At 43.6% G+C, this 27805-nt stretch overlaps 2 protein-coding genes across 2 annotated transcripts; one reads left to right on the top strand and one right to left on the bottom strand.

The window, feature by feature from the left end:
- Positions 1-1576: 1576 nt before the first annotated feature.
- LOC117233244 (A disintegrin and metalloproteinase with thrombospondin motifs 7-like) lies at positions 1577-15588 on the top strand. The gene is made up of 18 exons (XM_033493373.1): positions 1577-1607; positions 1843-2064; positions 2388-2554; positions 2831-3121; positions 3307-3396; positions 3479-3603; positions 3681-3827; positions 4242-4400; positions 4762-4906; positions 7426-7518; positions 10884-11093; positions 11538-11652; positions 11737-11997; positions 12875-12992; positions 13375-13489; positions 14186-14436; positions 14749-14966; positions 15278-15588. The coding sequence occupies exons 1-18, from the start codon at positions 1577-1579 to the stop codon at positions 15586-15588; spliced, it is 3069 nt and encodes a 1022-aa protein (XP_033349264.1).
- Positions 15589-16203: 615 nt separating this feature from the next.
- LOC117233243 (A disintegrin and metalloproteinase with thrombospondin motifs 12-like) lies at positions 16204-27564 on the bottom strand. The gene is made up of 17 exons (XM_033493372.1): positions 27113-27564; positions 25082-25247; positions 24596-24888; positions 24339-24463; positions 24125-24274; positions 23679-23825; positions 23452-23602; positions 22862-22963; positions 21941-22150; positions 20692-20931; positions 19380-19610; positions 19033-19193; positions 18722-18908; positions 18286-18429; positions 18041-18159; positions 17629-17798; positions 16204-16825 (listed from the first exon to the last, which is right to left on the bottom strand). Exons 1-17 carry the CDS (start codon positions 27512-27514, stop codon positions 16227-16229), a joined length of 3597 nt encoding a protein of 1198 aa, XP_033349263.1. The 5' UTR covers positions 27515-27564; the 3' UTR covers positions 16204-16226.
- Positions 27565-27805: the final 241 nt, after the last annotated feature.

Below are 27805 nucleotides of genomic sequence, written 5' to 3'. Positions count from 1 at the left end.
CTTCAAAGTTCTTGGAAGAAGCGGCTCGTCTCTACTCCAACTCTGCGAGTTAGTCCACCGAGCAACCGCTTCTTGGCCGCGATCCGAATACATTTTTCGACGGTTTCGACGCAAGAGAACGTGCCGGTGAATCGTTCGCTTCGATAACGGCTCGAGTACGCCAAACGTATGTTTTCGCTCCTTCGATCGATCGATACGTTATTAAACTCTTGACCGAGTGGAAAATAGGGATTCCAGGCATATGTACTTACGTTCGTAACTTTCGAATGTTCGCGAACGCGAGAAAGTTTCGTCGGTTAATATACCGATGATAAATTACGTATTCCATATATGCAAGCTCAAACGTTAGCAGAGTACGCGTAGTACGCGCTAATTTAGACTCGTCCTGTTTTGTAAATTCGTAATTTTACTCGACGAATCATTCTTCGTTTTTGCAAGGGATAACAACTTTTTCTATTACGACGATGAAAAAAAAGATAGGATAGCGTTTGAATAAAAAGACTGTCACAGCTATTTGAAGCTGTTGAGATAATAAGTCGCTCAAAGGTGCCACCAATCTCGTCGAATTCGACGTTTGACACCTCGAAACTAGTGCAATACCCTGTGCTGGTACGTCGAACGTATAGAATGAAAGTAGGTACGTAGTCGACATAAAGAAGGTAGATTGCTTGAATATCTCGCTAATTGATTCTGAGTCGTTTCATGCGACGAGAAACGCGCTGCGCGGTTTAAAAAAAACCGTTATTTAGATATCACGCAGCAAAACGGTTTTTCCTCTTTTCCCGGTTTCTTAACAAAGAGAAAAAGAGATCAAAGATATCGAAGCGCGGTTGATGAAATTTTCTCGGCGATCGGCGGCCAGGAAATTGAACCCTGAAGGGCACTTTTCGCGATAAAGCGGATTCATTAGCGAACACGTTCTCTCGCGTACAAGATTTTTCGTTGCTCCGCCGCCTACTCCAGAAGTAGGTCGCCGGCCTTTCGCAAAACACGCCGGCATGTAGGTATCGAACGAACACGGAACAACCGACGCGTAAATTGTAGTCGTGAAGCGTGGCATGCGCAAACAGAGTTATGCCCTTAGAAGAAATATCTTGGAGAAGCGCGAAACAGCGCTGCATTTCTATGCGCTCTGCCGCGGTCGATTCAAGGATTCGAGGAAACTCGATCTGCTTGGGCAAATTACTGAATATCGGAAATGTCGAACCCGACCGTTGCGGAATTGTGAAACGATGGAAAATTTGTAGGCCACGCTCTAATTTGCTTCGTTACGAGAATTAAGCATTTACCTTCTATGTAGATATCATTGGACAAAGCTAGGTAAACGAAAAACTTGTCTCGTAGCTGGCGCGTTATAGAAACGCCGGTAGTCGCGAATCTTGTTTAATCATCGACTCGGCTCGATCAACGTTCAAATATCAAAGTTGAAGCTAATTATCTAACGTAATTCGACAGCGGTATAAGGTAAGCGCTTTATGTAAACGTGGATGTTAACGTTGTTAATTATGCATTCGCTTTACCGACGCTACTACCTTCGTATTAATTTGATACGATTATTAGCGCTGAACCTCCAGCAATGATATATGATTATGATAACGCTGATTATGGTAATGAAGGAATTCAGAAGGTCCTAGAATCAAGGCAGACACGTATTCCGAAGGGAAGCGAAGGGAAACGTCGAGGTTCCTTGATTCCGCCGCCTCCGGCAAGGAGTTTCACTCGAAAATTGGTATTCTCCGTGGAATAATTGATTGAATTCGAGTCGGATGGAAGATGTTCCCGACGAGATGAGACGCGATCGAAGGAAGGCGACAGCCTGATAACGACGATTCATTTTTCAAGGGCGTAGCACGCGCGCCGGATACGAGATCGTGGTCCCGAGGAAAGTCAGGTCGGATGGAAAGTTCGTGTCGCATCGAATACCTCATCACTTCAAGCGTTCCTTCTACATGGATCGAACAGCCGCGGATAGGATTCCCGACGACGCTGTTCACTACCGTTTGCAAATCGACGACGAGGAACATCATCTCGAGCTTCGGCCGAATTCCCGTCTCGTTGCTCCAGGCGAGTCGAAAATCTCCTCGATACCCGGTGTCTATGCTAATTTCACCGAGCAACCTTGAAAAACGAACGTGCTAACGTTTGCTTGTACTAGTCGGGAACGTCGCAAGTGCCGTTTCATCGCGATAAATTTGCCAGAGTAGAGTAGTTTTCCCGATGCAACGCAACGTATCGATTTTAAATTGTATAATACCGTGTTAAAGCTTTCTCTCTGTAAAGAGACAAATAAATCGGGCGAACGATTTATTTCAATTTATTTATATCAGACAGAAGCTATAAAGTTAGACTTGTACAGTCCGAATACGATACGGAAACATTTTATTCAGGCGCTATCGTGGAAGAGCACGAGGTATCGAGAACCTCCAATGCTGGAGGCAACGATGATTTCTTGAAGAATTTAAAATTGCGAAAAATACGCGACAGCCAGTGCCATTATCAGGGTCGCGTTCTCGGTCAATCGGGCAACAGCGCCTTGTCCACTTGTTACGGCCTCGTTAGTATCGCCTTTTATATTCCTTTGGCGATTAGTCGTTTGAAATCTTGAACGATATATCGGATTTGGCCTATCTAAGGTGTAAAAACTTTCCAGCGTAAACTAGAGACGCGACGTTGACTCGCGGTCTGTTCGGAACAAAGGGATAAAGTTTTTAAATTACGAGAGGCAGCCTTCCGGATAAAGCTTTCAAACGACTCGAACAAATATGGTGGGCCGAGAGTCCCGGCGTAAGATAAATTCGACTAGAAGGAATCTCGGTGTTCTCATCTGCAGGCCGGATATATTAGAACGAAACGATCGTGGTACACGATTCAGCCGGTGGCAGGTCACGACTTTACCAAAGAAACGGAGCACCCGCATGTCGTCTACAAAAAGAGTCCGGACGAATTCGGAAGGAACGCCGAGATTCTCTGTAATGTCACCGGCAATATGGCCAAAACCATTGCCAAGCGCGCTTTCAGTTCGCAGAAAAGCCACCCACCTAAGAAGCAGACTAAATCCTACACGATAGAACTGCTGCTGGTACTCGACAAGACCGTTCTCGATTATCGCCAGGATTTCGACGTCGAGAATTACGCGCTGACGCTGCTCAACATGGTACTAACTTTGCCCTACTTTACTCCTAATTGCCTTCCATTAAGGGTTAAAAATAGGCAAAAGCACGTTCCAACACATAACACGGATGTACCTGCGTTATTTTCTGGTAATAACAGGATCGCTAAAAGTTATTAATTTTAAGCGTGTTTCAGGCCGCAGGATTGTTACACGACGATAGTCTAGGCATTCCAATGGAATTAACCGTTGTTAGAATCATAAGAATGCATGCCCAAGAAAACCAGGTAGTTTTCTTTGCTTTACGATACGATTATATCTCTTCTTTAATATCGCTTTAATATCACGTACGTTAAATCACGAATATAGATGACTGTAGCGATAACTAAAGATCCAAACAGTAGCCTAAAATACTTCCAGGAGTGGCAAGAAACGATCAACCCTGGTGACGATTCACACCCCAATCACCACGACTGCGCTATTCTCATTACAAAGTACCTTGCGATCGAAATAACGTTGCGCGTATCCAACTTAACCTCGAACGAGCTTCAACGTTCATTCGTTTAACCAGGAGTAACGTCTGCGATTTGGCGAACTTGTGCGGTTTCACCGGTGCCTCGACGATCGCTGGAACTTGCGACCCTTTGAAAGGCGCTGTCGTTATAAATGATATCGGCCTACACACAGGATATCACATCGCTCATCACATCGGACACACGTACGAGTTTCATTCTTCTCCCTCTTCTTCCTCTTCTTCCTCTTCTTCCTCTTCTTCTTCTTTTCATTTCTTACGCCGAAGAATACTACAGTTCGAAATGTGAAGGTTCACGAGGAGTTCCAAAGAATGTAACACGATAACAAGCCTCGTAAGATACCACTTCCATTAACTTGTAACTTCTAAATGATATTACGTACGGTTGACATTAAGATGGATAATACTGTAGATGACCTTTAAATGACTTTCAAGTAACCTTCATCGAAACAACGTACTCGTGAAACTAATAAGCGTATAATACAATATGTTTAGAATATTAACCTTTATCGACGAAGGACCTTCTCATAAAGCTAAAACGTTTTTATCGTTGGATTTGTTATTTATTCGTCTCGAGGTTGAGATGAACTTTTAACATAGATTAGGCATGTCGCACGACGTCCAAGAGGAAAATGGTTGCTCAGGCATTGTTCGTCGTGGAAAAGGATATGTGGAGACGACGGTCATGCATCCCGGCAACATGTACGTCACGAAAAGATGGTCCGAGTGTTCGAGGAATTCGCTGAAATCGTATATCGAGTAAGAAACTGCATTGTACAGCACCGGAACTTTATCAGATCGATTCGAGATTGCTTTTGCTTTCATTCATTTTAAAGCAGCGAAGAACCTTGTTGACCGAAAAACGCTTTAAAATTCTACGATAAAATTGGATTTCTTCCAGAACTCCGAAACGGAAGAACAGTGTATTTCTATCCTTCTTGTTGCTAAAATTCTTACGATTTTATCAAACTCCCCTATTTGCTTAATACCGTTGCGGATGTCCAAAAAAAAAGGGAGAGGGAAGGCTATCGCTAATAAAAGCAAAACATTTTAACGCTTCTTTAGGTCGCTGATAGTTAGCAAACGCTAAAGAAGATTATCCGTGCGATTATTCTTGCAGGACAGGTTTGGGATTTTGTTTGGAAGACGAGCAGCAAAATCACGAGTTTCCCAGCACGGACCTTCTTCCAGGTGTAGTGTACGACGCGGATGACCAATGTCGGATACAGTACAGTTCTGATGCACGGCAATGCGACCTGGGCATGGTAAGAAAGCAAATTTAATTGCCTCTGTATTATTTTTTTAAAGCGTACTTGTCTTTCTTCGTAGCCAGCTCCTATTCTCAGCGGGATATTACGTTACGTGGCTCTTCCGCAACCGTATTTTCCACGTAATATTATGCGCCGGCGCGGCATGCAGCTCCATATCTTTTATATTTCCGTCATATTTCGTCGGGGCCAAGAAAGAATATGTAGCCCGGCTGGATTCTGAAAACTGGATCCACGACGAAAATTGAAACGTTCGCGAGAATAACGTTTTCGTTGTTTCGATCAACGCGAATGTGATCGATCGTTTTATCTTCGCACCTTTAAAAAGGCGAAAATCAATATTTTCATAAGCTTGAACGTTCGCGCCGTAGCTCGATTGATTTAACGAGAGGGAGACCGTAAACCGAGCGGCTGTCGCGTCGAACCTCGGTCAAACAGCCTCGTTATTTCGTCATTTGAAATCGTTAATGATGGGCCAACACGAGGCCGTTGTAATTTTATAATTAAATACGAAAACATAGAGACTCGCGTGGCAGGGTGGCGCGAACGTTAACGAACTTAACGAAAATTCAGAGTGTGCATCGTTTATTTATCGAACGACATTGTTTTCCAGGAACTGTAATAAACGCGTTAATACGCGTCGTTGTTTGATATTTGCATACGCACCGGCGAAACAAAGATTCAGTTTCTTTTTTCTTTTCCTTCCTGTTACGGCAGAAAAGAAAGTTCACCCGTAACTGCGTGAACTGGTGCGGTTTCATTAATGTGTTCCACTTGTTCATTAAGTTATTCGTATTTGTAACAGTCGGGGTCGGTGTAAAGCGGCAGCTGCAAACACTTTCAGCTTTGTTCAACGACTTTGCCGCGTTAATTAAGCCGTCCGCGCATACGAAATTAGTTAAATTTGTCTAGCTGTTTGCCTTGACGAACAAAAAATTACTTCCACGAGCATATGTTGACGTTATGGCGAATGAAAAGAGAGTTTTGCGTTTCGTCCCGGGACTACCGGTGGACTCGTCGATAAGGCTATGCCCGGTAGTCCCTGCCTTAGACGTATAGGGAGTCTCGCTAGGTGCGGTATTTGTATCGTTCGCTCGTATATTCGACCGCTAGCGAGATAAACAGACTCGTTGTCGTCGTAGCCCTCTGGTGTTGGCGGTTGGTACCCGCGAATCGCCCGGGAGGTGTTGCGCCGCGTTGATGCCTCGACCTGTCGACGTCCTGTTGATACCGATCCGTTACAACGTTTTTATAGCACGTCAACGGTGAAATTGTCCGAAAAACGCGGAAAACCCGATTATTTTTCATCTATTGCAAAGTATATGAGTCGAATGCCGTTCTTTTCGCACCTGTTTCCACGTATTCGTGTCTCACGTCCGAGAAAAAAGAATTACGACTTTCCTCGATGCTCCAGGCGTATCGTTTCAAGTACGTATTAGCGCCGTTTAACTTGCTCTCTTTTCACCATGCAACCTTCTAATCAAGGGGCCGGATGGAACAAACCTTTGCTTTTAAGTGGCTATACTTTAGACGAAGTTAATTTCTTTAATTTTCCTATCTCGGAGAATTTAATTAGAGTACCGAGTACAGATATATTAACGCGACTGAATTCAAAGGTGCCTCGACTACTAAGGCAATTTCATATAATTTATGTAATTCAATTTATCATTCTCTTTGCGTCGCTTAAACCTAATAAACTACAGAGAATAATTACGTTTACGTTGTCGGACAACATGGTTTCTCGATTATTTTAGACATCGTAAATTGCCTTTCCTACCAAGCGGATCGGTTCGCGTACTCTTCTAAACTTTCGTTTTATCAACGATCGAGATTCCTTATTTAACAGGATCGATTTCTATCGTCGAGTTCGTTTAACGGAAAAGGTTTAATTCGAACATTCGAAATTTCAACGCAAAGCTACCGAATTCTTTGCCTCAAAATTTGTCGTGCGTAGAAATAAGCGCAGAAACGGTTCTGATAAAGTTACATTTTAGTAACTGGTTGAGTTTCGAAGAAACGACCTTCGGGTTGATTTTATCGCGAAAAGCTCTCGATCATTTATCCCGACAAAGTTCGGTACTTCAAAGTTTAAATTTGAACATTTGCCACTACTTCGATCGCACGATTTCGATTTAGGCCGGGAAATAAGAAGCGATATTTCTTACGTAGTGACAGCGTAACGTCGTACGTGTTCGAGAATTGGTCGCGTTTCCTTGGCGATTCGAGGTGTCCACGGGTCGCCAACTCGTCAATCGTCGTCGGGAATCGCGATACCGATGCGATAAACGGCGATAGACGCAGACCGCCCGTGAACAGGCACCATCTGTCGTTCGCCACAGCAAGCTTCTACCTTACGCGCGGTCTACCTTATCCTTTTAGGAAAATACGTTCTGCCGTGCGTCGTTCGGTTTAGATAAGCGACGTTCGAAGTAGGCCTATCGTTTCGCGATATCGCATTCGCCACGACACATACGTCCAGCTTCGACCCCGCCAATACGATCGCGTTTCATTTTCAGAACTGCGAAACCCTGAGGTGTGCCATTCCGGGAAGGGGTTGCGTGTCCGCGAGGAAACCAGCGGCGGAGGGCACGCGTTGCGGAGAGAACAGAGTAAATTATTGCCTGGAAATATGCAAAGACGAATTAACCACTACCTGTCCCTGATCTCGGCAGTTGATCTCTCCGCGTCACTTAATTTTACTCGGCTAATGAAAATACCGGAGGATCGACGATTCGATCAACCAAGACGCTTCGTTTCAGAGATATTTCGGTATCGTAGATGCGACGACGATAAGAGGGACTGTCTGTTTTTACGTATCCAAGGCTGTATTCGATTTCGAACAGGTTAAAATTCTCGAAGAAGGATGCGACGGCACTTGCTTTCGAAATTGATCACTCGCGTAAAGTAGAGACGTTTTTACGAAACTCGGTAGATTATCGCTGCCTCTCCTTCGAGAAATTTATAATCCCTGAAAGAGGAATAAACGCTCTTATAAATAAGCCAGTAATTACACGGAAAAAGTATCGCGCTTCATCTTCAAGCTCGTATTCTATCGTACGATCTATATTACGGCCAGCGAACGCTCGCATTTACATATCTGAATTACTGGAAGGTTTCTCGAGTAACGGATAGTGTAAGAGGTTTAACGATCCGGGACATCGGGGGGGTCGATTGCAAGCTTTCGTCGGGCGTGCGACGCGGCATCACGCGTCGCGACGCGGTCGATTGCGAAAGAATTACGTGTACGTTTCTGCGTTGCAATGATACGTATTGTTTAGATATGCGATAATTCTCTATAAATACGCGAGCAGCCGTTTTACAGCCAAGACTTTTGCAAGAAACTGGTCTAGTAGGGGCCGACGGTAAAACCGACTCGGATAAAAATCTCCTTCTCGGCCGTTTGAATTTCAATGCGACTCTGATTAAGACATTGCGCCTGCCACATGCGGAGCAGCTGTTTTTTCACCTAGCTTTCACCTCACGCGCTTTGCCAACCATGCCAACCGTGCTTCATCGAACATGCTAGGCTTATTCAGCTTGCACGGACCAAAGCGCTTGGAACTCTGGCGCATGGAAAACGAGCTATATATTTTGGGAAACGAGTCGGCCATCGGACAAGAGAAAAATTACCTTCGTGTTCCACGCTCTCGTCGACTCGACGATAAACTTATTTTGACTAATCTTCTCGCCGCGGTTTTTAGGCCGTATCGTCCATAGCCGAGGCACCGATATATCAATTTCGCGTAATTAATTCGTAACAGTAATTTAAATCGCTTAAAATACGAAAATCGCGCTTATGGTGAATATCGAAACGATTAGTATATAGCGAATGCAAAATTTATTTAACGTTCGAAACGAATGGACCACCCAGTCGCTATTTCCATCGGTGTATAACGTCGGTTTACATATATTTAGAGGTAACTGTCAGTTTGTCTTTCAAGAGCCGGCGAAAGACTAGATTCAATAAGTATGCAAATTTCCCGCTATATTTGACTCCAGATGATACATGATGTCAAAGTGGTGCGAAAGTTCACGTCGCAGAGGGAGGCCGCGTTCGGGTTCATAACGCGTTAACGCTCGTCTTAGCCACCGAGCAAACTCTTCGTTCAACCGTAATACAAACCTGTCTCCGAAATGAATAGCAGATAAAAGAAAAAATAAGCTTGCTTATCGTGGAGGATAAATTTAATCAACTTGCAAAGTAACACCTTCGCAGTTGCTTCTTGAGAAAATCGAGCTACGAAACGAAGATAGATGTCGCGATGACAGAATGCCACGATAGATGCTTGCAACATGGTAAACGCACTAACGGTAACTCGATTCGCAGATGCTTTGATTAATTTTCAAATAAGAAGAATAATAAAATTCTTACGAGATGAACACATTGGCGAGTTTAAAATTTCTAATTGACTTGTAATCGATAAAAGCGAGAAAAGTTGTAACGCGCGATTGAATTCGAAGCAGAAGCCTTCGCGCCGATGAATCCCAAACACGATTTTCCTTAAAAACGACTCGTTACATATGAGAACAGCAGCGCTCTGCAAATTCGCCTTATCGCTCCGCAACGGCTCGGTTATGCTATTTGCCAAGATTTTATTTCGGCCCTCGCGCGTTTTCTCGACAAGTTCGTCAAGCTCGAGTTTGCTTAGCGCGAATTAAAACCGCAACAGAGTCGGAATACAACTTACAGAGGACGCTGTTTTAAACCGGACGGTACGTACATAGACATTCGCAAAGAGATAATAACAAAGAAAAGTTTATCGCGAAAGCTCGTAACGGTGGTGCCATCGGAACGAAAGTCTTAAAACGCGTCACGATCGGATCAAAGGGTCGAGTCGAGACGAACAAACTCCGAGCCGCGTTGTTACTTTCGCTTTCGCGTTGCTTTTCAACGTCGCTGGTTATCGAGTTTAATTATTCGCAAAGAACGAGCCGACGAACGAATACTATCCTTCTTCTCATCCGCGACCGTTTTATCACGTTTCTGCGGGTTTCCCAGCATTTTCGAGTCATTCGTTATCGAGAAATATTTTTGGTCTCCTTCCGTCACGTAGCGAAACGTGATCGTACAACCACAGCCGGTATTCCGGTTGATAAATCGATTTTTCGATTCAAGTAAAAATCAGAGTTTGACGCGATTCTCTTCGCGAGATCGTCGAATCTCGAATCTTCCTAAAACCTCGTGAAAAGGAACGACGGAAGCACGGCTGGTTTATTATTCTGACTATGCGATAAAGGTACTTTCGAGTTTCTCCGGTATCCTTATGGAATTCTGATTGCTATGGTCTCTCGTGTATAAGAATTAACTTGCGAGATCGTAACAGCGGATAAGTATCGTCGTGTAATTCGATCATCCACGTTGTTCGAACGTACGAGTATTTTCCGCCACTCGCAATTAAGACCGATCGAATAGCTTCGAAAAAATATACGGAAACAGTAGACGACAAACGGCAGGTAGTAACGTCACGATGCAACTTGCTTCTTTTCCCTTTCAATTTCGACAGCTGAGAAAAATTTGCTGAGATTTTTTGTCTTTTCTATTCAACTTGAAGACAGGAGACCGCAAAAAATATCGGAAATCGAAAAATTCGCTTTTCCTTCAATTTTCAACGTTATCCTTTGATTCGAACTTTCAAACGGTTCATTTCGATGGTAATTTTTCATTTCTATATCTATCTTCGACGAATTTCTTTCCTCGGTGTTTAATGTTTCGAAATATTTTTTGTTTATAACAAAGATACGGCGACGCGTCAGGATCACTCGGAATAATTTCCCACCGCTCTTTCGACTAGTTTATTTAAACAGATTCTGTTCGGCTATGTCAGAGAAAAGAAACATCGCCATTTTCGTTGAAATTTCCATAACGCAACGATAAGAGGAACGGAGAGGCGTAACGATCGTTAGACGGCTCGTGACGCGATTAATTTAAAAACGGTGGCAGGTTGGTCGAATTGATCGATAATTAACTTTGCAGTGGTGTTACGGAATGAAATGTCTGTTGGTCGGCGAACGACCAGGAGTCGTAGACGGTGGTTGGGGTAGCTGGTCAGCTTGGAGTCGATGCTCCCGAAGCTGCGGTTCCGGCGTGGCTTTCTCAGTCAGACGATGTATCAATCCTTCGCCGTCCAACGGCGGGGCTTACTGTCGCGGTGACAGAAAACGTCATAAAATATGCGCCACGAAGGTTAGTAACACCGGAAAAGTCAAGCAGAGATATATCGGACAGAAATATATTCTACGGTAAAATCGAAGCTTATCAAAGCTTCGTTCATCGTAACGCGTAACTCGTCGTATATACTCCAATTCGAAAGACGGAAAACATTTTTGCTAAGCTTACAAGATCTAAATCGCTATCGTTTCCATGACTTCCGAGAAAAAACCGCGTCTCTCTAAAAAAACTCTTTACTCTGAAAACATTCGCTGAAAATGCGTTTCGTTTGTCGAATCCGAGAGAATCGTAGCATATCAAGCGATACGACGTTACGATGTACAGATTTATTCGCCGTCGACGTAGAATTTTCAACCGATATCTACGTAACCATTTTCCTATGTTATTCCAAGCAAATCTCAAGTTGGGTCACCTTGCACAACCACCATGTTCGTCGTTAAAACTTTTACTGAATTCCAGCCGTGCGACGTTGACGCGCCGTCCTTCCGCGACGTCCAGTGCAGCGAGTTCGATAACTGGATCTTTCCAGAAGACGGGAAACTTCACCGATGGACCGCTTACAAGCTACCCGAGGGTAACTAGCTTTTTCGATATATCGAATTCTTCGTCGATACATCGTCTCCGGCTATATAAGTCACTTACACGAGTCGATCGGCAGATCTACAAGCTTCGGAAAATCCGTGCGGCCTTTACTGTTTAAGCGAAACGAACGTGGTGGCCTCGCTCCGACCGAGAGTCATCGACGGGACCACCTGCTACAGGAGTATTCGGGACATCTGCATCGGTGGTGTCTGTCGAGAGATTCCCTGCGACCTGAATATGGAGTCGAACGCCGTGGAAGATGCGTGTGGCGTCTGTAAGGGTAATGGCACTTCGTGTAGCCTGAAGGAGGCCGTGATAACGATCGGTCCGGCGTCTCGTGAGTGTAATTACCCGATTCTTCCTCTAGATGATTTCTTCCCTTTTCGAAATATCGTCGCGCGTTTCATCGTATTAGCCGGCCTTTAGTCTTTATAACTTGTTTTACAGTTATTCCGACGTTTTATTACCGATTGAGGTGGGTCGTTCGGCATTCTTTCGGGCAGCGCACTATCCTCCAAGAACTTGCGCATTTTTCAAACGTACCTACGCGTTATTTTAATTACGTCTGCTTTTATTTCGTTTTCTAGATATTTCTATAACGATATACCAATATCGTTAAAATTGTTTTCCTTTGCAAGATTATTAAGAATCGCCGAAAGTCAAGAGCTACGAGTAAGCGTCGAACTGGTCGCTTAAAAAATATCATACGTTTTTATTTTAGGTTCGATCGCTTTACCTCGTCGTTGGCATACAACTTTATCGATCGAAAAGTTTTCTACATCGTACGACTAGGCACTTTCCGTGGAAAATTAATTTAAATTTGTAGAAACTCGTCGGTTTGAATCGTAAAGGCAAAGAGAGGAACGTGGTATGAGAAGAATAGTTTATGCCCCGATCAAAAAATGCCGAGAGTTTGATTTAATATAAAAGCCGGCGAAAGTTTTTAGACACGGAAGAATCTCTAATCGCGATAAATAAAACGCCGGCTAGGGAAGTTGAAATTCCTCGCGGATAAAGGCACTAGATCCGTGAAAAGTGCGAGAACTTTCCAAGGTATTTCCCGAAGAATCTCATCCGTTCCCTCGGCTTTCGAACCAGACCGATATAACCTATCAGCGAATAAATCTCGTATTCGCGATCCCCCGAATCGATACTGCACGTCCCACTCGGTATAAAACTTCTAATAATCGAGAGGGGAAAACTTTCAATGGCAGAGCCGAGGAAAGTAGTGGACGTCCCGGTCGGCGCGACCAACGTCCGGCTAGAGGAGATCGAGCCCTCTAAATCCAGGATAGTGGTGAGGACCAGAGACGGAAAACCGTTAATTGATGGGTAAATTGACTTCCGCTAAAGAACTTGAACACCTTGACTCTCGAAAGAGTAAAATATTTCCTCTCTTAGTCGTATTCTTTTTAAAGGAATCGTAGATTTTATATCATCGTACCGTAAAAACCGATAGAGCGTTGTTTTATTTTTTATTTTTCATACTTAACGTCGATCGGTTCTTTAAGAATGGCGTCGTTTAGAGAAACGCGGAGGAGAGAAAAGAAATGCGTCGATTGATCGTTAAAACGTCCGATTAAAGAACACGAGTCTCTCCAGACGTACTTCGTGCTCCTACTCGTGAGATATATACTTTGTGCATTCAGCGTACGTTTGATTCAAGCGCATTTAATCGTTGCTTTTGTTTTTTCATTATGTGCGATCATTTCAGGGATCGTTTAGGAATGTTCGATGTGGCGGGCACGAGGGCGTGGCTAGGAACGATAAGAGCGAGTCAGGAGGTTCTCAGCATACCGGGACCAGTCACGAAGGATTTGCTTATATTGGTAAACATAACGAACGCGGTCCTCTAATTAGCCAGCCTGACAGATTGATAAGGTATCTCGAACACGGTGTCCAAATTTGGACACTTCTTATCGAGTCGTGATACGCGTTCATATCTTGAGCAGCGAGACGAAGAAAGTTCTGTTCAACGCCACCTAACTAATTACTAATTGCTATTACGCGATATTTGCGCCTGCTTCTATCGTTACCACTCGCACTTACGCGACGCTATTCGTAAAATCTTCCAAGCGGTCGTTGGAAAGGAACGTTACGTTCCGACCTGATATCTTTGCTGCTGCTACTACCAACGACAAACGAGCAGGTTGCTTAAATCCAACGAGATTCCTTCGTTCTCCAACCGAATCGTTCGAGTACGAAACGCAATTGTTCTTTTATCGTTAGAAATTACGGAACTTTCGAACCAAGTTTCGAAAACTGAGAGTCAACGTATTTACCCGAATAGTAAATTCGTATTTGACACTCGCGTCTATATCCCTTTGAGCAGAGATTCTCGCGAAATTATAATAATTCTGATTATCGTAACGTACTTATCGTTATAATATTTTTTACCTACGTAACTGTGTTTACCAACGAACAACTGCTCGCCTGGAATATTTCCCCTGAACTGTGGAAAAGTGGTTTCGTTGCTACGTACTCGGCATAATTTCGTTGCCCGAGTAAGTTGTTTCATCGAATAGATTCTGCCGAAAGAAAACGTGACGGTGAGGTATTCGTTCGGTGTGAAAGAAAAGAGCCCTCGTAAGCCGGAGTTTTCATGGGATTTCGTCGACTGGGAGAAGTGCAGCGCGAATTGCGGACCCGGTGAACAGATTTCCAAGCCTCGTTGCTTGGAGAAACTCGCTGGCATCGTGGATGAGACGTTCTGTAAGAGCATCCCGAGACCGGAGGAAAAAGTGAGACCCTGTTATCGAGCACCCTGCCTGCCGAGGTTAGAGCGACACGTTCGTTACATACTTTTAATTAGAAAATTCCAAAAGTCGAGCGAATACCGCCGAATTGCTTAAAATTTCAATCACGATGTCCTCGTTGATATATAACGTTGTAAGTTTCGAGTTTCAAAGCCGAGAAACCTAAGACAGAAAGCGAGCAATGTTTGTCCGTGTGATGGCCGAACGTCGAGAAAAAGATCGAAAGATCCTTCGCGCGACGACGAGAGATTTCGTCCAAGGAGAATACGATCCATCTAGTTATTCTAATTCGTTGAAACTTACGTTGCTACTCGTAACGATGTTTATCGCAGATGGATGATCGGTGACTGGCAAGGTTGCACATCCTGCGTCGTTGGTTGCGAGAAGAGACGAGCCGTCAAATGTGTACGTCCTGTCGGCCACTCCGAGCTGGATGTAGATATTATCGCTGACAGCTACTGTCAAGGACCGAAGCCGAAAGAACGAGAGTTGTGCACTAGCCGAGAGAAACGAGACAACGTTCTCGCGAAACACGAGCAAAAGGACAAAAGTACCGGCTCTCAGTCTCGCTTTTCCTCCGTCCAGTAATCTAACGATCAATCGCGTCGTTAAATCAATCACCGAAGGTGAACACGACTACCAAGCGTTCGAGCCCGCTAAAATGATTCAATCGACCTCGCTCGACTAGTTTTTTCTGTGTTTCTATATTTCCTTGGAAATTCTACCATTAGGATCTTTCGTCCAATTTCATTCCTTAATACGTAGTTATTTCTACGGCATTTTCATTTATTTATCGACGCGTAACGTTATGCATGAAAAAAGAACAGGAAAGTGAAAGCAATTATCCGTCGTATGATTTAGATGACGAACGTTTCTCTGAACGGAAATTGGGAACTCGGATGAAGCAAGATATGGAAGTAAAGAAACATGACAGCGTGAAGAAAGGCGAGGTGGTGATCGACACGGAAAATATTACAAATTTAACGCTCACCATCGTCTTGGAACGCGACGAAGCAAACGACGCCCTCAACTTTCCTAAGAATTTCGAGCCCCAACCGCCAGGCAATAGCACGGAATTTACTTTAGTTGGTATGGATGCGGTCAGATATATACAGAAAATTCAAGAGGACGCCGAAGCTGCTTCGAAACGACGTCCACCAATAAACAAATAACAAAAGTTACTTTGCACTCGATAATAGTGTAGCGATATGAAAATCCTATCCTTCTCGAATATAGCGATCGGTCGGTATCATTCACGGAATCACGGATCGTATCTTTAAATCTGCAACGCCGATCAAAGCGGTGTAGAGCAACTTTGTTGTAAAATGGAACGTCATGATATTAAAATAATAATTACGTCGATTAAGAGCACGATAATCAAAATCGACAAATTTTGTGCGCGCGCGCAGAAGGATAGAAACGGTTGTCGTTTCAATCGAGTTTTCGTTTCGATTCTCACCATTCGATTTCCCGAGATTGTACGATGTTAAAGAAATCGAATTACCGTCGACGTGAGTCGATTTTTCCATAACCATCAACAGCGCCGATTAAATTAATACATAGAAGGCGAAACGTACCGATATTCGACTCTTATTTAACGAAAGTTCGTAACCTAAGAGTTTAGCTATATTTATCAATGTTTCTTAATACATACTTTTATCAGACGATATATTAACACTTTTCAACGTTATATCAAAGAAATATCGATTAGTAAATAGTGTCAGATAATTGTAATTATCGATTATAAATATCGACGATGCCAGTGTCAAGTGCTTTGTCTTGTACGCGAATGGAGAATTGGTTACGGTTCTCATTTTCGCCGTTTCGCCAAATCTACGATTCTTGACAACGCATCGTAACTATAATTTTCTTTCTTGTTAGGCACCGCGCTAATGTTACGACCCTCCAGCTTCTCGATCTTCTCGACAGCCTTCGTACCGTTGTAAATCTTCACTCTGGAAGTATCGATACTACCGCCGACGAGGTCGCCAACTTCTTGATACGCTCTATCCGACAAATTCGACAGGAGGCCCTCCTCTAGCATAGGCGCTTCCAACAACACCACGTTCTCGACTGGCACCGAGTCTTTGATGATCGATCCGGGCTTTGGAGTAGACGCGTTTCGATCGCAGGCGCCGCGTTTCCTCTTTTCCTCGTCGGCGAGGGACCATTCGCGAAGAAGCTGCCGGAAATCCGCCGTGTCGACCGTCATTCCCATATCATCGGCTTCACGAGAGATACCGTACGCTTTCTCCAGATATCCGGCCAAACTCAAGTCCACCAACTTGTCGACCATTTTAGCCCGTTTCTCGTGAGGTAGCGGCTGCTTCTTCTTCTCTTTCCAAGCAACGAGTTGCCTGTTTGCGTTTCGGACCTTTTTGGGGCAGGTCTTCTTGCACGGTCTTTCGCCTGTAAGGGAAAGCCGAAAGTTCGACGGTTCGATCAATCGATACGCGAGTCAGAATCGGCTGCAGACTCCGATTTACGGCTTCCACGCTAAATATGCATGGTTGTCGAAATAAAAGTCACGTCCTAAGAAGAACGACAAAGGGAAAATACAATTCTAATATTATACGGTAAATGCTTTTTCGTTCGACTCCCCATGTACACGCTCCTTCCCTTCTCGCGCCACTGCGTCAATATTTTATTTCCATTATATCGTAAATCTTTTACTGTGACATCCGTGCTATGCACCTACGTACGTTTACCAACATACGAAAACACCGTTCACCACATATATAGAAACATAATATGTACACTGTGAGTCTCTACGGAATACCGAAGGAGAATTACATCGAAATGTTTATACGCTTTGAAAGGACACGATCAACGTCGACGAAACAATTGTAAACACGATACATATTGCGATATGCCATTTTTTAAAAAATTCAAACGATCGTAATATACTGCAAAAATGGTATTGTCCAGAATGAAAAAAAATATATACGGATTACGTGGTTTTCGGTAATCAGTGGAGCGAAATAATAAATAACCAGCGAACGAAATGGTTTCTACGTGTACGAATAACTACATGGATCCGAATGACACGTCAATTAAATTGCCAGTGATCGATGAACGAAGAAAGTATTTAGCGAAAGATTGATCGCTCAGCTAAAGAATGTCGAGGTGCCGTTAAAATATCATAAGGTTGCGAAAAAGTTATTCGTTGAATGGAAATCGGCAACAAGCACGCACGACACCGACATCCTTACCTACACATTCTTCCTCTTGTTTCGGCACGCGACCTTTGCACGCGTCCAGATTTGCCTGAACGTCATCCTCGCCGGCACGAGCAGCGGGTCGCACGCATTGCACTTTACGATGCCTCGTTCCTTTCTTTCCGTCGCAGGCGTTACACTTGCTCCATTGGCTCACACGCCACCTTAAGCAATTCCAATCGTCATACAGCGATCGTAAATATTCGCCGATAAACGAGTAATGGTAATTAGAAAGGATCGTCGCTTATTCGGTCATTAAAATTAAATTGCGTCGAAGAAGAGACAGCGCGATAGTACTAAAGGTATGCTGTTCGCAGTTTCGGGAGGAAAATGTAAGCAGATAGAGAAACGTAAAATCGTAAATAGCACGAAATGGTAGAGTCGATGGTTGTGTGGTTGCATGTACTTTGCTGGACAGGCTTCCGAGTTGCAAACCCTAGTTTTTGGATCTGGTCGTAACATGCCATCGCAAAATTCAAGACTCACTTTTCCACCTTTTTCTTCGATACACGCTGCCTCCGATATCTACACCGAGCAAAAGAGTAATATAGTAACGTTAAAGTCGTTTTTGCTGCGTGAATCGCGATAGTGCCAGATTCGCGATAATGCTTCTTCGAATTATCATTAAGTCGACTTCGATATTCGAATTACCATCGTACCGCCTCCGCATTTAACGCTGCAGTCGCTCCATTCCATGAAATCCCACAGGTATTTCGGCTTGTACGACGGGTCAGTTGACATCACGTAATATACATAATGAATCCCAGGATTCTGTCTCGGGTGGAAGAATACGTACTAGAATCATCACGATGGAATGAATCGTTAATGTGGGTATTTAGGAACGATGGTCGATCATCGAGAAAAAATATATTCCGCGCAATCGCCAGCTCCATGCCGATACCTCACGTTCGTTTACGCGAATCTCTTACGTTCGACGACGAAGCTACGCGACGCACGAATCTACTTTCCTTCGATTTTTTTTTACTTTCCTTACTCACGAGGGAAAGGCGTTAAAACGATGTAGTCGGCGTTTATCAAAATTCGTATTTACGATCTCGACTATTTCACGCACGGAATTAATACATACTTCTATTCGAATAGGTGTCGTTATAGGGCCCTTTATTTCAATCTCCTCTCTGTTTGGCTCAGGATGCAGGTATACGAGAATCGAGCCTGCACAATCGTAATCACCGCTTCTATATATCACCCTACGATCGTTAGAAAATCGTTCGGTATACGATGAACTTAGTTTGTTCGTTAACACGAGGAAGAATCTTTAACTTCTTAGAGTTAAACATTCAGCTTCGAACGTATTATTTTCACTCTGTACATAATACGTATAATATTATATTTTTAAGACGCCATCGTTTATTTTGTAATAACGATATAGGCAATTACTTGTCTTCGTTCAAACAGTGTGTTTCGCTATTCTCGAGTCTCACCGATAGTACGTTTTTACTCGGCTGCATTTCCGCTACGTATATGCTTCGAGCACCCTGGGGAATAGTAACTATCTTCACGTGCACTAGGAATTCGAAAATTTTCCAATCACCAACAGATTACATTTCGTTGTTGTCGTAAGTATTTCAAATGGACTAAACTCAACTTTTTAGCCATTCACACTTTTTAGTCATTCACAGTCGTCGAACGTTTGTACATCTCGCTGTACTTCGACACACATACGTGTACATTCGTAAAAACAATGATTATAAAAGAGTTTCCAGCGTTCTTATTTCCACACTTACCTGTATCGTTAAAGCTTTAACTTGCAAATACTTGCAAATAATGGAAGAAACAGACATAGGAAAATTTTGAATCGAAAACTTTGATGACAGAAAAGAATATAATTTACTGTTGCGAATTCCCGTTTCATTGAAGAAACCTTCTATCGCCTTGCACTTCGTACCGTCACCTTTGCACGTTCCACACCTGTCGTCGATGGCATTCGAATCCAACACCCAATCGCAACCGACTTTCTAGAAAATATCATACCTTTCTCGTTTCTAAAGGTTCTGTTTCCTTTTAATTGCGGCTTACTAAGCAAGAAATAGATTCTCTTATTTCTAGAACGAAAACGGTATAGTACTTACCGTACTATATGTATGTCCCTTCAACCTGTAATTGCTAGTAATCAAGTTCGATCGGTTACGATGCTGTCTTTAACGTCCCACGTTATAGTAAACGGAGTAATATCAAGGTACGATCGCAAATAATAAATCAGAAATTATTTTGTAACTAACTTGACAATGTCGATTAGATAGGTAACTAAATTTTTGTCCCACGAGCTTTAGGATGCTTTTAGGCCATAAAACGTAGTTAGTAGAAAGGTAATGAAATGTGTGCGGGAGATTAGTCACGAAACTTATCGCACGAACCGTACGAAGGGAATAATTTCGCATCTTCTCTTTCGTTTCTATAACGAAAGCATCATAGAACTAGAACGCTACGCTCTTTCGTTGCAGATCACGCGAATACGTCTTCCTGTTTCCTGATTAAATTTACATTGTTAAAGTACTTCCGAGCTTCCGGCATTTTACTCAGCAAATTTCCTCTGTTTTAATCTACATACGATATGATACATCTACGATATTGGAATTGCACATCTGTGAGAAAAATTCGCAACGGCAAATATCCTTTATCCGTGTAAATAACTTTTTGCGTCTCTGTGCTTTCGTTTCTTAGAATCGCTACCGATGCAACGCAATATAAGATACGATGCTCGATCAGCTATAAATGTTCGATAAATACGTAATAGAAAACTATCGGAGAAAAAATATCAGGTCGTAAAATATTACTGAAATGCAACCTAAGAATCTCGAAGTATACACGTATTGCTTAATTCTGAGAAAGAAATCGCAAAGAAATAACGAAGCAAATCGTACGAAAAATTAATAGTTAAGATAGTAAACTCGTCTTTTGAATTAAATTAACGCGATTCGTCGTTCTCACACAATACGTCGAATTTTCCAGGCGATTCCTTGCGAGGAAATTAAATCGCAAAACAGCAATCGCAGTGAAGGAAGAAAAACACAAGAGGTAATCGTGATATTTGCTTACCCTGCATGTACCACCGACGCACATGTTGTTAGTACCGCCCTTGCAGGGAGTAGAATCGTTTGCCACTTGGAACTTGGTGAATACGTTCTTTTCATTGATGCAGTACAAGTTGCACGGATCGAGCGTTGGATCGTGGATAGTGTACGCAGTCCAGTTATGCTTGCCGTCGGTCAAGATTTTTCGCTCGTTGTACCAACTGCATTGCAACTGGCGATACGATGGTTTCCTATGGTCGCAGGGCTGCACAATACAGGGTCGTCGTTTTTCACAAAAGGGATATATCGCTGCCGCAGAGGTTAGCGATCACGCGGCAAAAAGGGTGATATATTAGCAAAAAGCGTTAAGAGCTGGGTGTGCAGCCGAAAATGATTAATGGCGTGAGACAGAACCGTAGTAGAGTAATTCGTTGACGATCGTTTAAGCCGTAGCAGGTCGCCGGCTGCCTTTCCGCAGCTACGAAAACAATCTTTCCTAACATTTCGTTTCTTCTTTCTTTTCGCTGAACTAGGTAACGATAAAATTAATCGACCATCGTAACGTTAAACGAAGATTATCATACAAGATACAAAATAAATATTATATATCAGATTTCTAGAAATAGGCCGTTATACGAAGAACATAAGGATGCTATCGTGGTTTGCATGAAGTACGCGCTCATGTACACACGAGCGCACGCGATCTTCTACATCTAACTAGATCTCCGTGAAACTAGGCTGCAGAGTTTAGGGCTGAACGAAACTTTAAATTAAAATTTCTCCTATAGATAACGCAATTAAAATACTCCTTTCTTAGCTAAGCCTAAATCGGCAGTGACTTAAGTATACGAAAGTTAGCTAAAACATCAGTAGTTTACAATCTTTAACCTAAAATCAAACGTTCGACAAAAATAAGTTTGAAAGAACAACGAAGCTACACGTGGGCTCGCGAATATAGTATTCAGGTTAAAAAAAAAAAAAAAATAAAAACGAGGATTAACATTTTGCAGCTACTTTTCGACGAAAATTTTGTTTAACGCTGCAATCAAATATCTTTTCTCGGCCGAGACAAGGAAAAATATATAAAAAGAAACGAATCGACGAGGTGAGAAACAATATCCCGTACACAATTGGAAACAGAAGAGAGCAAAGAAGAGTAGAAGAAAGAGAAGGATCGAGTAGAAAGGGGTAGGGGAGGGAGAAGGGTAAGGAAGAAATGAAGTCGAAACGGCACCACACACGGTCGATTCGCATAGAAAGACAGTGGAATTTACCATGGTGTTGCAAATGGCTAACTTCTTTCTCTCTCCGATGCAGTATCTGCCTTTGTTGGCGGGCGGCGGATTGTCACATTCTCTCTCGGCGAATTTCAAGCCACCGCCGCAGCTTCTGCTGCAACCGCTCATGGGACCCCATTTGCCCCAGCCACCGTGCACCGCCGTCGGTCGGGTGCCCATAGTCACGCATTTCTTGTGAATGCACCACTGAATACAGGCTAGTTCTTTATTCTTCGCTCGTTTCGTCGCGAAATGCTTTGCTTTGTAGCGTTTTTGGTACGAAATTTTACGGAAAATTTTACGGAAAATTTTACGGAAAATTTTGCGAAAAATTTTACGAAAAATTTTGTCAAATGGAACATACTGATATTAACACGTTCCACGTCGCGTGCAATCAAAGACTTTGGTAGAAGTAAATTTTGCAATGGATAAATAAAGGCTACATACTTTCGCTACATCTTTCTAAAAGGCAAACGTAACAGAGGTTCCGCGTCTTACATTTTTTACGACAGATCGAAACTTTACAAAGGCTGTTATTCGTACGAACATTTCTGCTTAGACTCACCGCTCGCATTGTTACAGCGAGCTTTGTGCGTTTTTCACGTGAGTTACGACGCGTCACAGAAATTTTAAATTATTCTCTTTCGACTGCGCTCTCTGCTCTCGTATTTTACGGTATAATCCTTTGTCAACGGGACAACTAGGAGCAACGATTGCAAAATAGCTACATGAAAAGTGCGCGAGTAATTTTATCTTAAAAGAAAAAGGACGAAAAATTAAAGTAACGACTGGAATGGTAACGCGATCAAAGGCGCAACTGGAGAGACGTTTAAGGCGCGATAATTTCCATGGAGAAATGCATAAATTGATACTGTTACAGAGTGCGCTTTTGTTCTCGGTAAATCCAATTCAACGAACCAAATTCTCTCCGCATTTTGATCCTTCGGCCATGGGTGATCCCCGGGAGAAACAGCTTCCGTTCTTCCCTTCGCACCATAGCAGCTCGCACATTGCATCTCGCTGAAACATACGGAACGTTCGTTCGCCATAGGAACGAGGATAATCAAATTATTCTTCGGGGTTTAACGAAATATATAAAACGCGAAGTAGTAACTTTCGCTATGAGCAAGTTAAACCCCATCCATCGACCTGTTCCCCGTGAGAATAACCGAGTCGTTTCTAGACCGACCGTATGTGATACGATACGATTGCCGAGCAACGGTTCGATCTCAACTTCTAAATAAATTCGTGCATAGAAGCAAGTGGCGTTCTGTTAAAATTATTCTCCAATTATTTGCAATTCTACAAAAACTGATAAACCTGTTTCGAAGATTTGCGAAGCAATCTTTTAAACGCATAGGTAGTATCTGTTAGGTAAGTGCGATAAAGTTTCGATAAAACTGACCTTCTACACTGTGCGTTTACCAGAAATACTAATTTTCGATTCATCCTGTGTCCTATAAATAAACGACGTTCTACAAATAGCAAGAGAAAATACGGAAATATACCCCGGTATCGCCAGGGCAGATCTTCGACCCGGGAAAGTTCATGTCGCATTGAAAATTGCCGTCGTACATCGCACCGGGTAACATGTCCGGATACTTGAATTTCTCCGGCGGATTTCTTGGATCGTCGGTCAAGCACTCGCCCAAGCCGCTCCTAATCGATCGACACGAGGCTTTCGACTCGCGATAGAACAAAGTAAAACAAAGCATACATATATCGAAAGATTTACTCGAGCAAGGTAGTGATGTATTTCCTGCTGCAAGTCGACCATCTCAACGAATAGATGTTGACAATGGGTGACATGAGGAAATAACTGTTATCGTTATCTTTGGGTGGACAGCCACTGATAGCGACATCGTCGTGCGAACAGCCCATCCTGGAAAATCACATCTTGCAAAATTACTTCCCTTTTGTAACCACCTATTGTCGCGAAAAATTCCGAATGGAATATTTTCGAAAAGAAAGTCCTCTGTTCCACTCGACTCCTATCTCTTAATCCCTTCGCAGCTAAAAAATCAAGCAAAATGAATCCCGCTTGTTCGTCGCGATTCCACGTTCCGAAGCGAGTTTTCGTTAAAGCGTGTCGAAAAAACGAATTCGTGCTTTTAATGGATTTTGAAACATCGTTAGAAGCGAAGGGATTAAGGTTGGTAAAGAAACGTGCATGGACAGTACACGTGACCAACTTCGTGGCTAATTACGATTCCAAGCAATAGGCCACTATCTTCGGTGATGCAAGCTGCTTTTTCGGGATCGCAGGCAGTTCCGACATACGCCAGGCCCATCAGATTGCAATTCGGTGCGCCTTCCGCGCAAATATCGTACCTGAAACGCACGTTACGATGTTTCGTTACGATCGTTCTCTACTCTCGATGAAGTAAAATTTTACCTAGTTACAAGAACCGCTATGTCGTAATGGTTGGGATGAGTGTGATCCGTAGGGTTCATCTTTTGGGCCCATTTGGCAAAGCTCGCTAACGTTGCCTCGGCTGCGGGACTAATAAGCAGATCTATCTACGGGAAAACCGTCTTGATAAAATATCTCGAATATCTCACTTTCAACATTTACGATATTCTTCATCCCGTGTGGATTAATTGCTAAAACGGATTCTCGTATTTTTAGTCCTCTAACTAGTTACGTGTTACCTCTTCCTTTTCCTTCTCCAAATATATAATGCGGACGACGACCATGTCTATTTGATTGCCGACAGATCTGTCGTGATAAAAGTCCGACACCATGTTCATGATAGTCAACAGGTACTGTTCGTAGTTGCTGTTGTTGTAAAAGTCGAGAAACCTTCTGTCCGCGACCAATCCAATCTCTACGAAGCGATGAATACTGTGGGTCAAGGAAGTGCCCTTACCAACCTCGGGATTCTCTTCCATTAGTCGCTTCTGTCGTTTGGCCAACTGTTCCGCCCACGCCGCCTCCCAGTCATCTGCAAACGGAACGACAACGGCTCGTATCGCTTTATCCGTTTCGAAGATCGGCCTTTATCTTCTATCCTCGATGCAGATGGTTTATTTAAAATGTACTCTTGGCAAAAGAGGTCTTGTAAAATTCACGGACAAAAAATTTTTGGAGAGATATCGCGGCGAAGAGTAGACTCGTATAAATCGACGACTACTAACCGGAAGTTCCGCAGTAATTCTTGGAAGAATCGTCCCGACTCTCCTTCTTTTCGTGCCAGTCATCCCGCTTGTAAGCTATGTGAACGTGCTGTCCATCCTGCTGCGGTTCTGCTTCGTTCACCGGCTCGATGAAGTACCGGCCATGATTAGTTTGCACGTAACCAACCTGCACGAGATCCACAGCCACTTATCGACTTTTCGTTAATCAACGTTATTGTAAATAAGATATGGGACTCGGTTCCGTCGGCAGGAGACGCCTGCAAAGAGATGCAATTACGCGAACCTCCCAATCGGGTTAACACCGAGAACGACGTCGATACCGAACTAACTTGTAATTGCAGTTTCTCTCTCGCGTATGATACGTGTGTGCACGCGTGCCGTGCCGTGCCGTGCCGTGCCGGCGTGGCGTGGCTACGTGACCGCGTTTCTTGCCCGTTTAAACCCACCGAATCCGTGCCGAATTTCCATTCGCGGATCACGAAATTACGCGGCCACGCTTTGGAAATTACAATCCAACGATCCTAATTAGGGGATCGGTTGTTACGCGCAACATTTATCGTAGCTAGAACTAACGGTATAATTCAAAATTCGGGCTTCGCGTCTCCCAATAGCGCAAACAAACAGGCCCTCGGTAATTCACGGGAAATTGTGGTCTACAGGACAGAGAAGAGCGCGTACCGTGCGCCGTGATATTTGCGAAAATTTACAGATTCAATAACGCTCTATGTGGCCGATTCGATTCACCGGTAGTTACAATACCTGGCTCGAGTAACTTCACCGCCTCGAACGAGTAACGACGCGCCTGGGAACGCTAACCAGAAGGTGTCTTTTAAATTACGGCCGCCTCCTCGCCTTTCGACATTCCTACCTTCCGAGCTTTACTCTACGAAATACGCGCTCCAAAGACCAACGAGATAGATACGGTTTCTTTTCCTCGAGAGTAACGATCGAACACGTAAAATTGAACGGAAGGAAACACGATGGCTACATTATACTCGACGAATTGTATAAGCGTCGTCCAATAGTAGTTACTTGCCGATATACAACAGGTATTCGATTACCCACGTTGCTGCAACCATATTTCAACAATTTGCTCAACTTTTTTTTATTCGTTTGACTCGTTATATCGCTTATTTAACTTATTTTCCCCTTAAGAGCCGAATAAGTCGACAACGGTCAAGCTTACGATATCTCATGCTGTTATTCCGTTTCTAAATCTCGGCCCTTTCGGAAGCTCGATTTTGCTCGAATGATTTACTTAAAAAAACCATTATGCGGAGATAATTCGAAATTCGTTTCTCCGAATCATCGTCTACTTCCGATTTCTGAATTATCGTCGCTATCTTAGTTCGTATCAGGCCTCCCGGCGTGCAAGCAGAATCGGATCATTGTCACCGAGAGGTGGAGATTATGCAGATCGCGTCTCGCTATGCAACGCAGCGCGGCAATTGCATCAAGTTGAAAGCATGAGCCACTCTGTCTGCATGTTTCGCAGTTGAATTCTCGAAATTCTCCCGGGAATCGACCGAGACTCCGAACCATTAAACGCGACCGAACGATCGTGCATGCTGGCTTTGATCCCAAAACAATCGATCGTCGCGTCGAATCGGCAACACGGTCCCCGGTACGCGTCCATCTAAATGCAAATACCTCATATTAATTTGCATCCGCTTAAGTGCATAATAAGAGGCTTGATTAGCCTCGAAGAGACGCACGCCACCGTGTTCTCATCGTGGATTATATCGTTACGGAGCGTGTCTAGTCTAGCGAATTCAATTGTACGAAATCTTTCCGGGGTTGCTAGATCATCGACAAGAATTAACCACGAAGTCTAGGTTCGATACGTTGTTGGCCTCGATCGTATTCATACCTATCTTCGAACCAAGAAGCGTGCTTTGCGAGGGGGGCGGGGGGGGGGGGTGGGAAAATTTCACGACAATGCAAACTTCGATAATACGACTTTATGCCTTCGAGCTTTCAAGACGATTTAATTAAAAATAAACGTAGATAAAAAGGATAGTATTTACGAACCACACCATCGCAGAGAGAAAGAGCTGCCTTGGATGTGCGATGGCCTCTAACAAAGCCCCGATAATGGCATTGTCGATCGGAGGCTCTCTTGAATCGTAACGCTTCGTTCAAGTTAGTTCTCAGGCCGGTACCCCGCGTCTCGATCACCATGTCGGGCGAGATGAATTCGTGATACGGGTTGAGCTCCACATGGTGTTCGATCCCGTTGAAAGGCAGCACCAGGTGCACTTTATCGGCCTCAAGCTCCTGCTCGCCCGTCTCGGTCGACCTTTTCTTACGTTCGTTGATCTCTTGCCGATCATAGAAATACGGCAACGAGTATGTGTCGAAGCTGCCATCTTCGAACACTCTTCTCGGGATCAAAAATTCCGGCTCGTGGACGTCTCTCGTGTACCTGAACATCGACCACCGGGAAGAGAAGAGTTTTCGTTAAAGAACGTACGAACGACGCATCCTCGTTCCCGCAACAATTTCGCATATCGCTCTTTCTTACCCGCGCCTGCATATTTTCCGAAATGTTTTCCACGAATGCCTTTGCGAGTCGCGTCGAAAGATTTGCAACGGCATCGTAGAAAAAGCGTTAAACGTACTTGTTCGAATCAACTCGAACTAGAGGCGCTAAATGAGATTCGGTTGCGTGCTGAATTTGGGAAACACGGTTATTAAATTTCGTTATTGAATTCGTAAAGCACA

The sequence above is a fragment of the Bombus vosnesenskii genome, unplaced genomic scaffold (assembly GCF_011952255.1).
Source record: "Bombus vosnesenskii isolate JDL3184/JDL3185 unplaced genomic scaffold, Bvos_JDL3184-5_v1.1 scf7180000013295, whole genome shotgun sequence".
NCBI classification, from domain to species: Eukaryota; Metazoa; Arthropoda; class Insecta; order Hymenoptera; family Apidae; genus Bombus; species Bombus vosnesenskii.
The sequence above is the reverse complement of the archived record's forward strand: the minus strand, read 5'-3'. Positions and strand labels throughout refer to the sequence as shown.

Excerpts from the sequence above, each read along its gene's own strand:
- LOC117233244 (XM_033493373.1), top strand. The coding sequence starts at position 1,577 with ATGATATATGATTATGATAACGCTGATTATG. Across the intron at positions 4,907-7,425 it reads GGCAATGCGACCTGGGCATG|AACTGCGAAACCCTGAGGTG; the intron begins GTAAGAAAGCAA and ends TTTCATTTTCAG. Across the intron at positions 14,967-15,277 it reads ACACGAGCAAAAGGACAAAA|ATGACGAACGTTTCTCTGAA; the intron begins GTACCGGCTCTC and ends CGTATGATTTAG.
- LOC117233243 (XM_033493372.1), bottom strand. The coding sequence starts at position 27,514 with ATGTTCAGGTACACGAGAGACGTCCACGAGCCGGAATTTTTGATCCCG. Across the intron at positions 23,826-24,124 it reads AGCCACGAAGTTGGTCACGT|GATGGGCTGTTCGCACGACG; the intron begins GTACTGTCCATG and ends GTGATTTTCCAG. Across the intron at positions 18,160-18,285 it reads AATGCGGAGGCGGTACGATG|ATATCGGAGGCAGCGTGTAT; the intron begins GTAATTCGAATA and ends TGCTCGGTGTAG.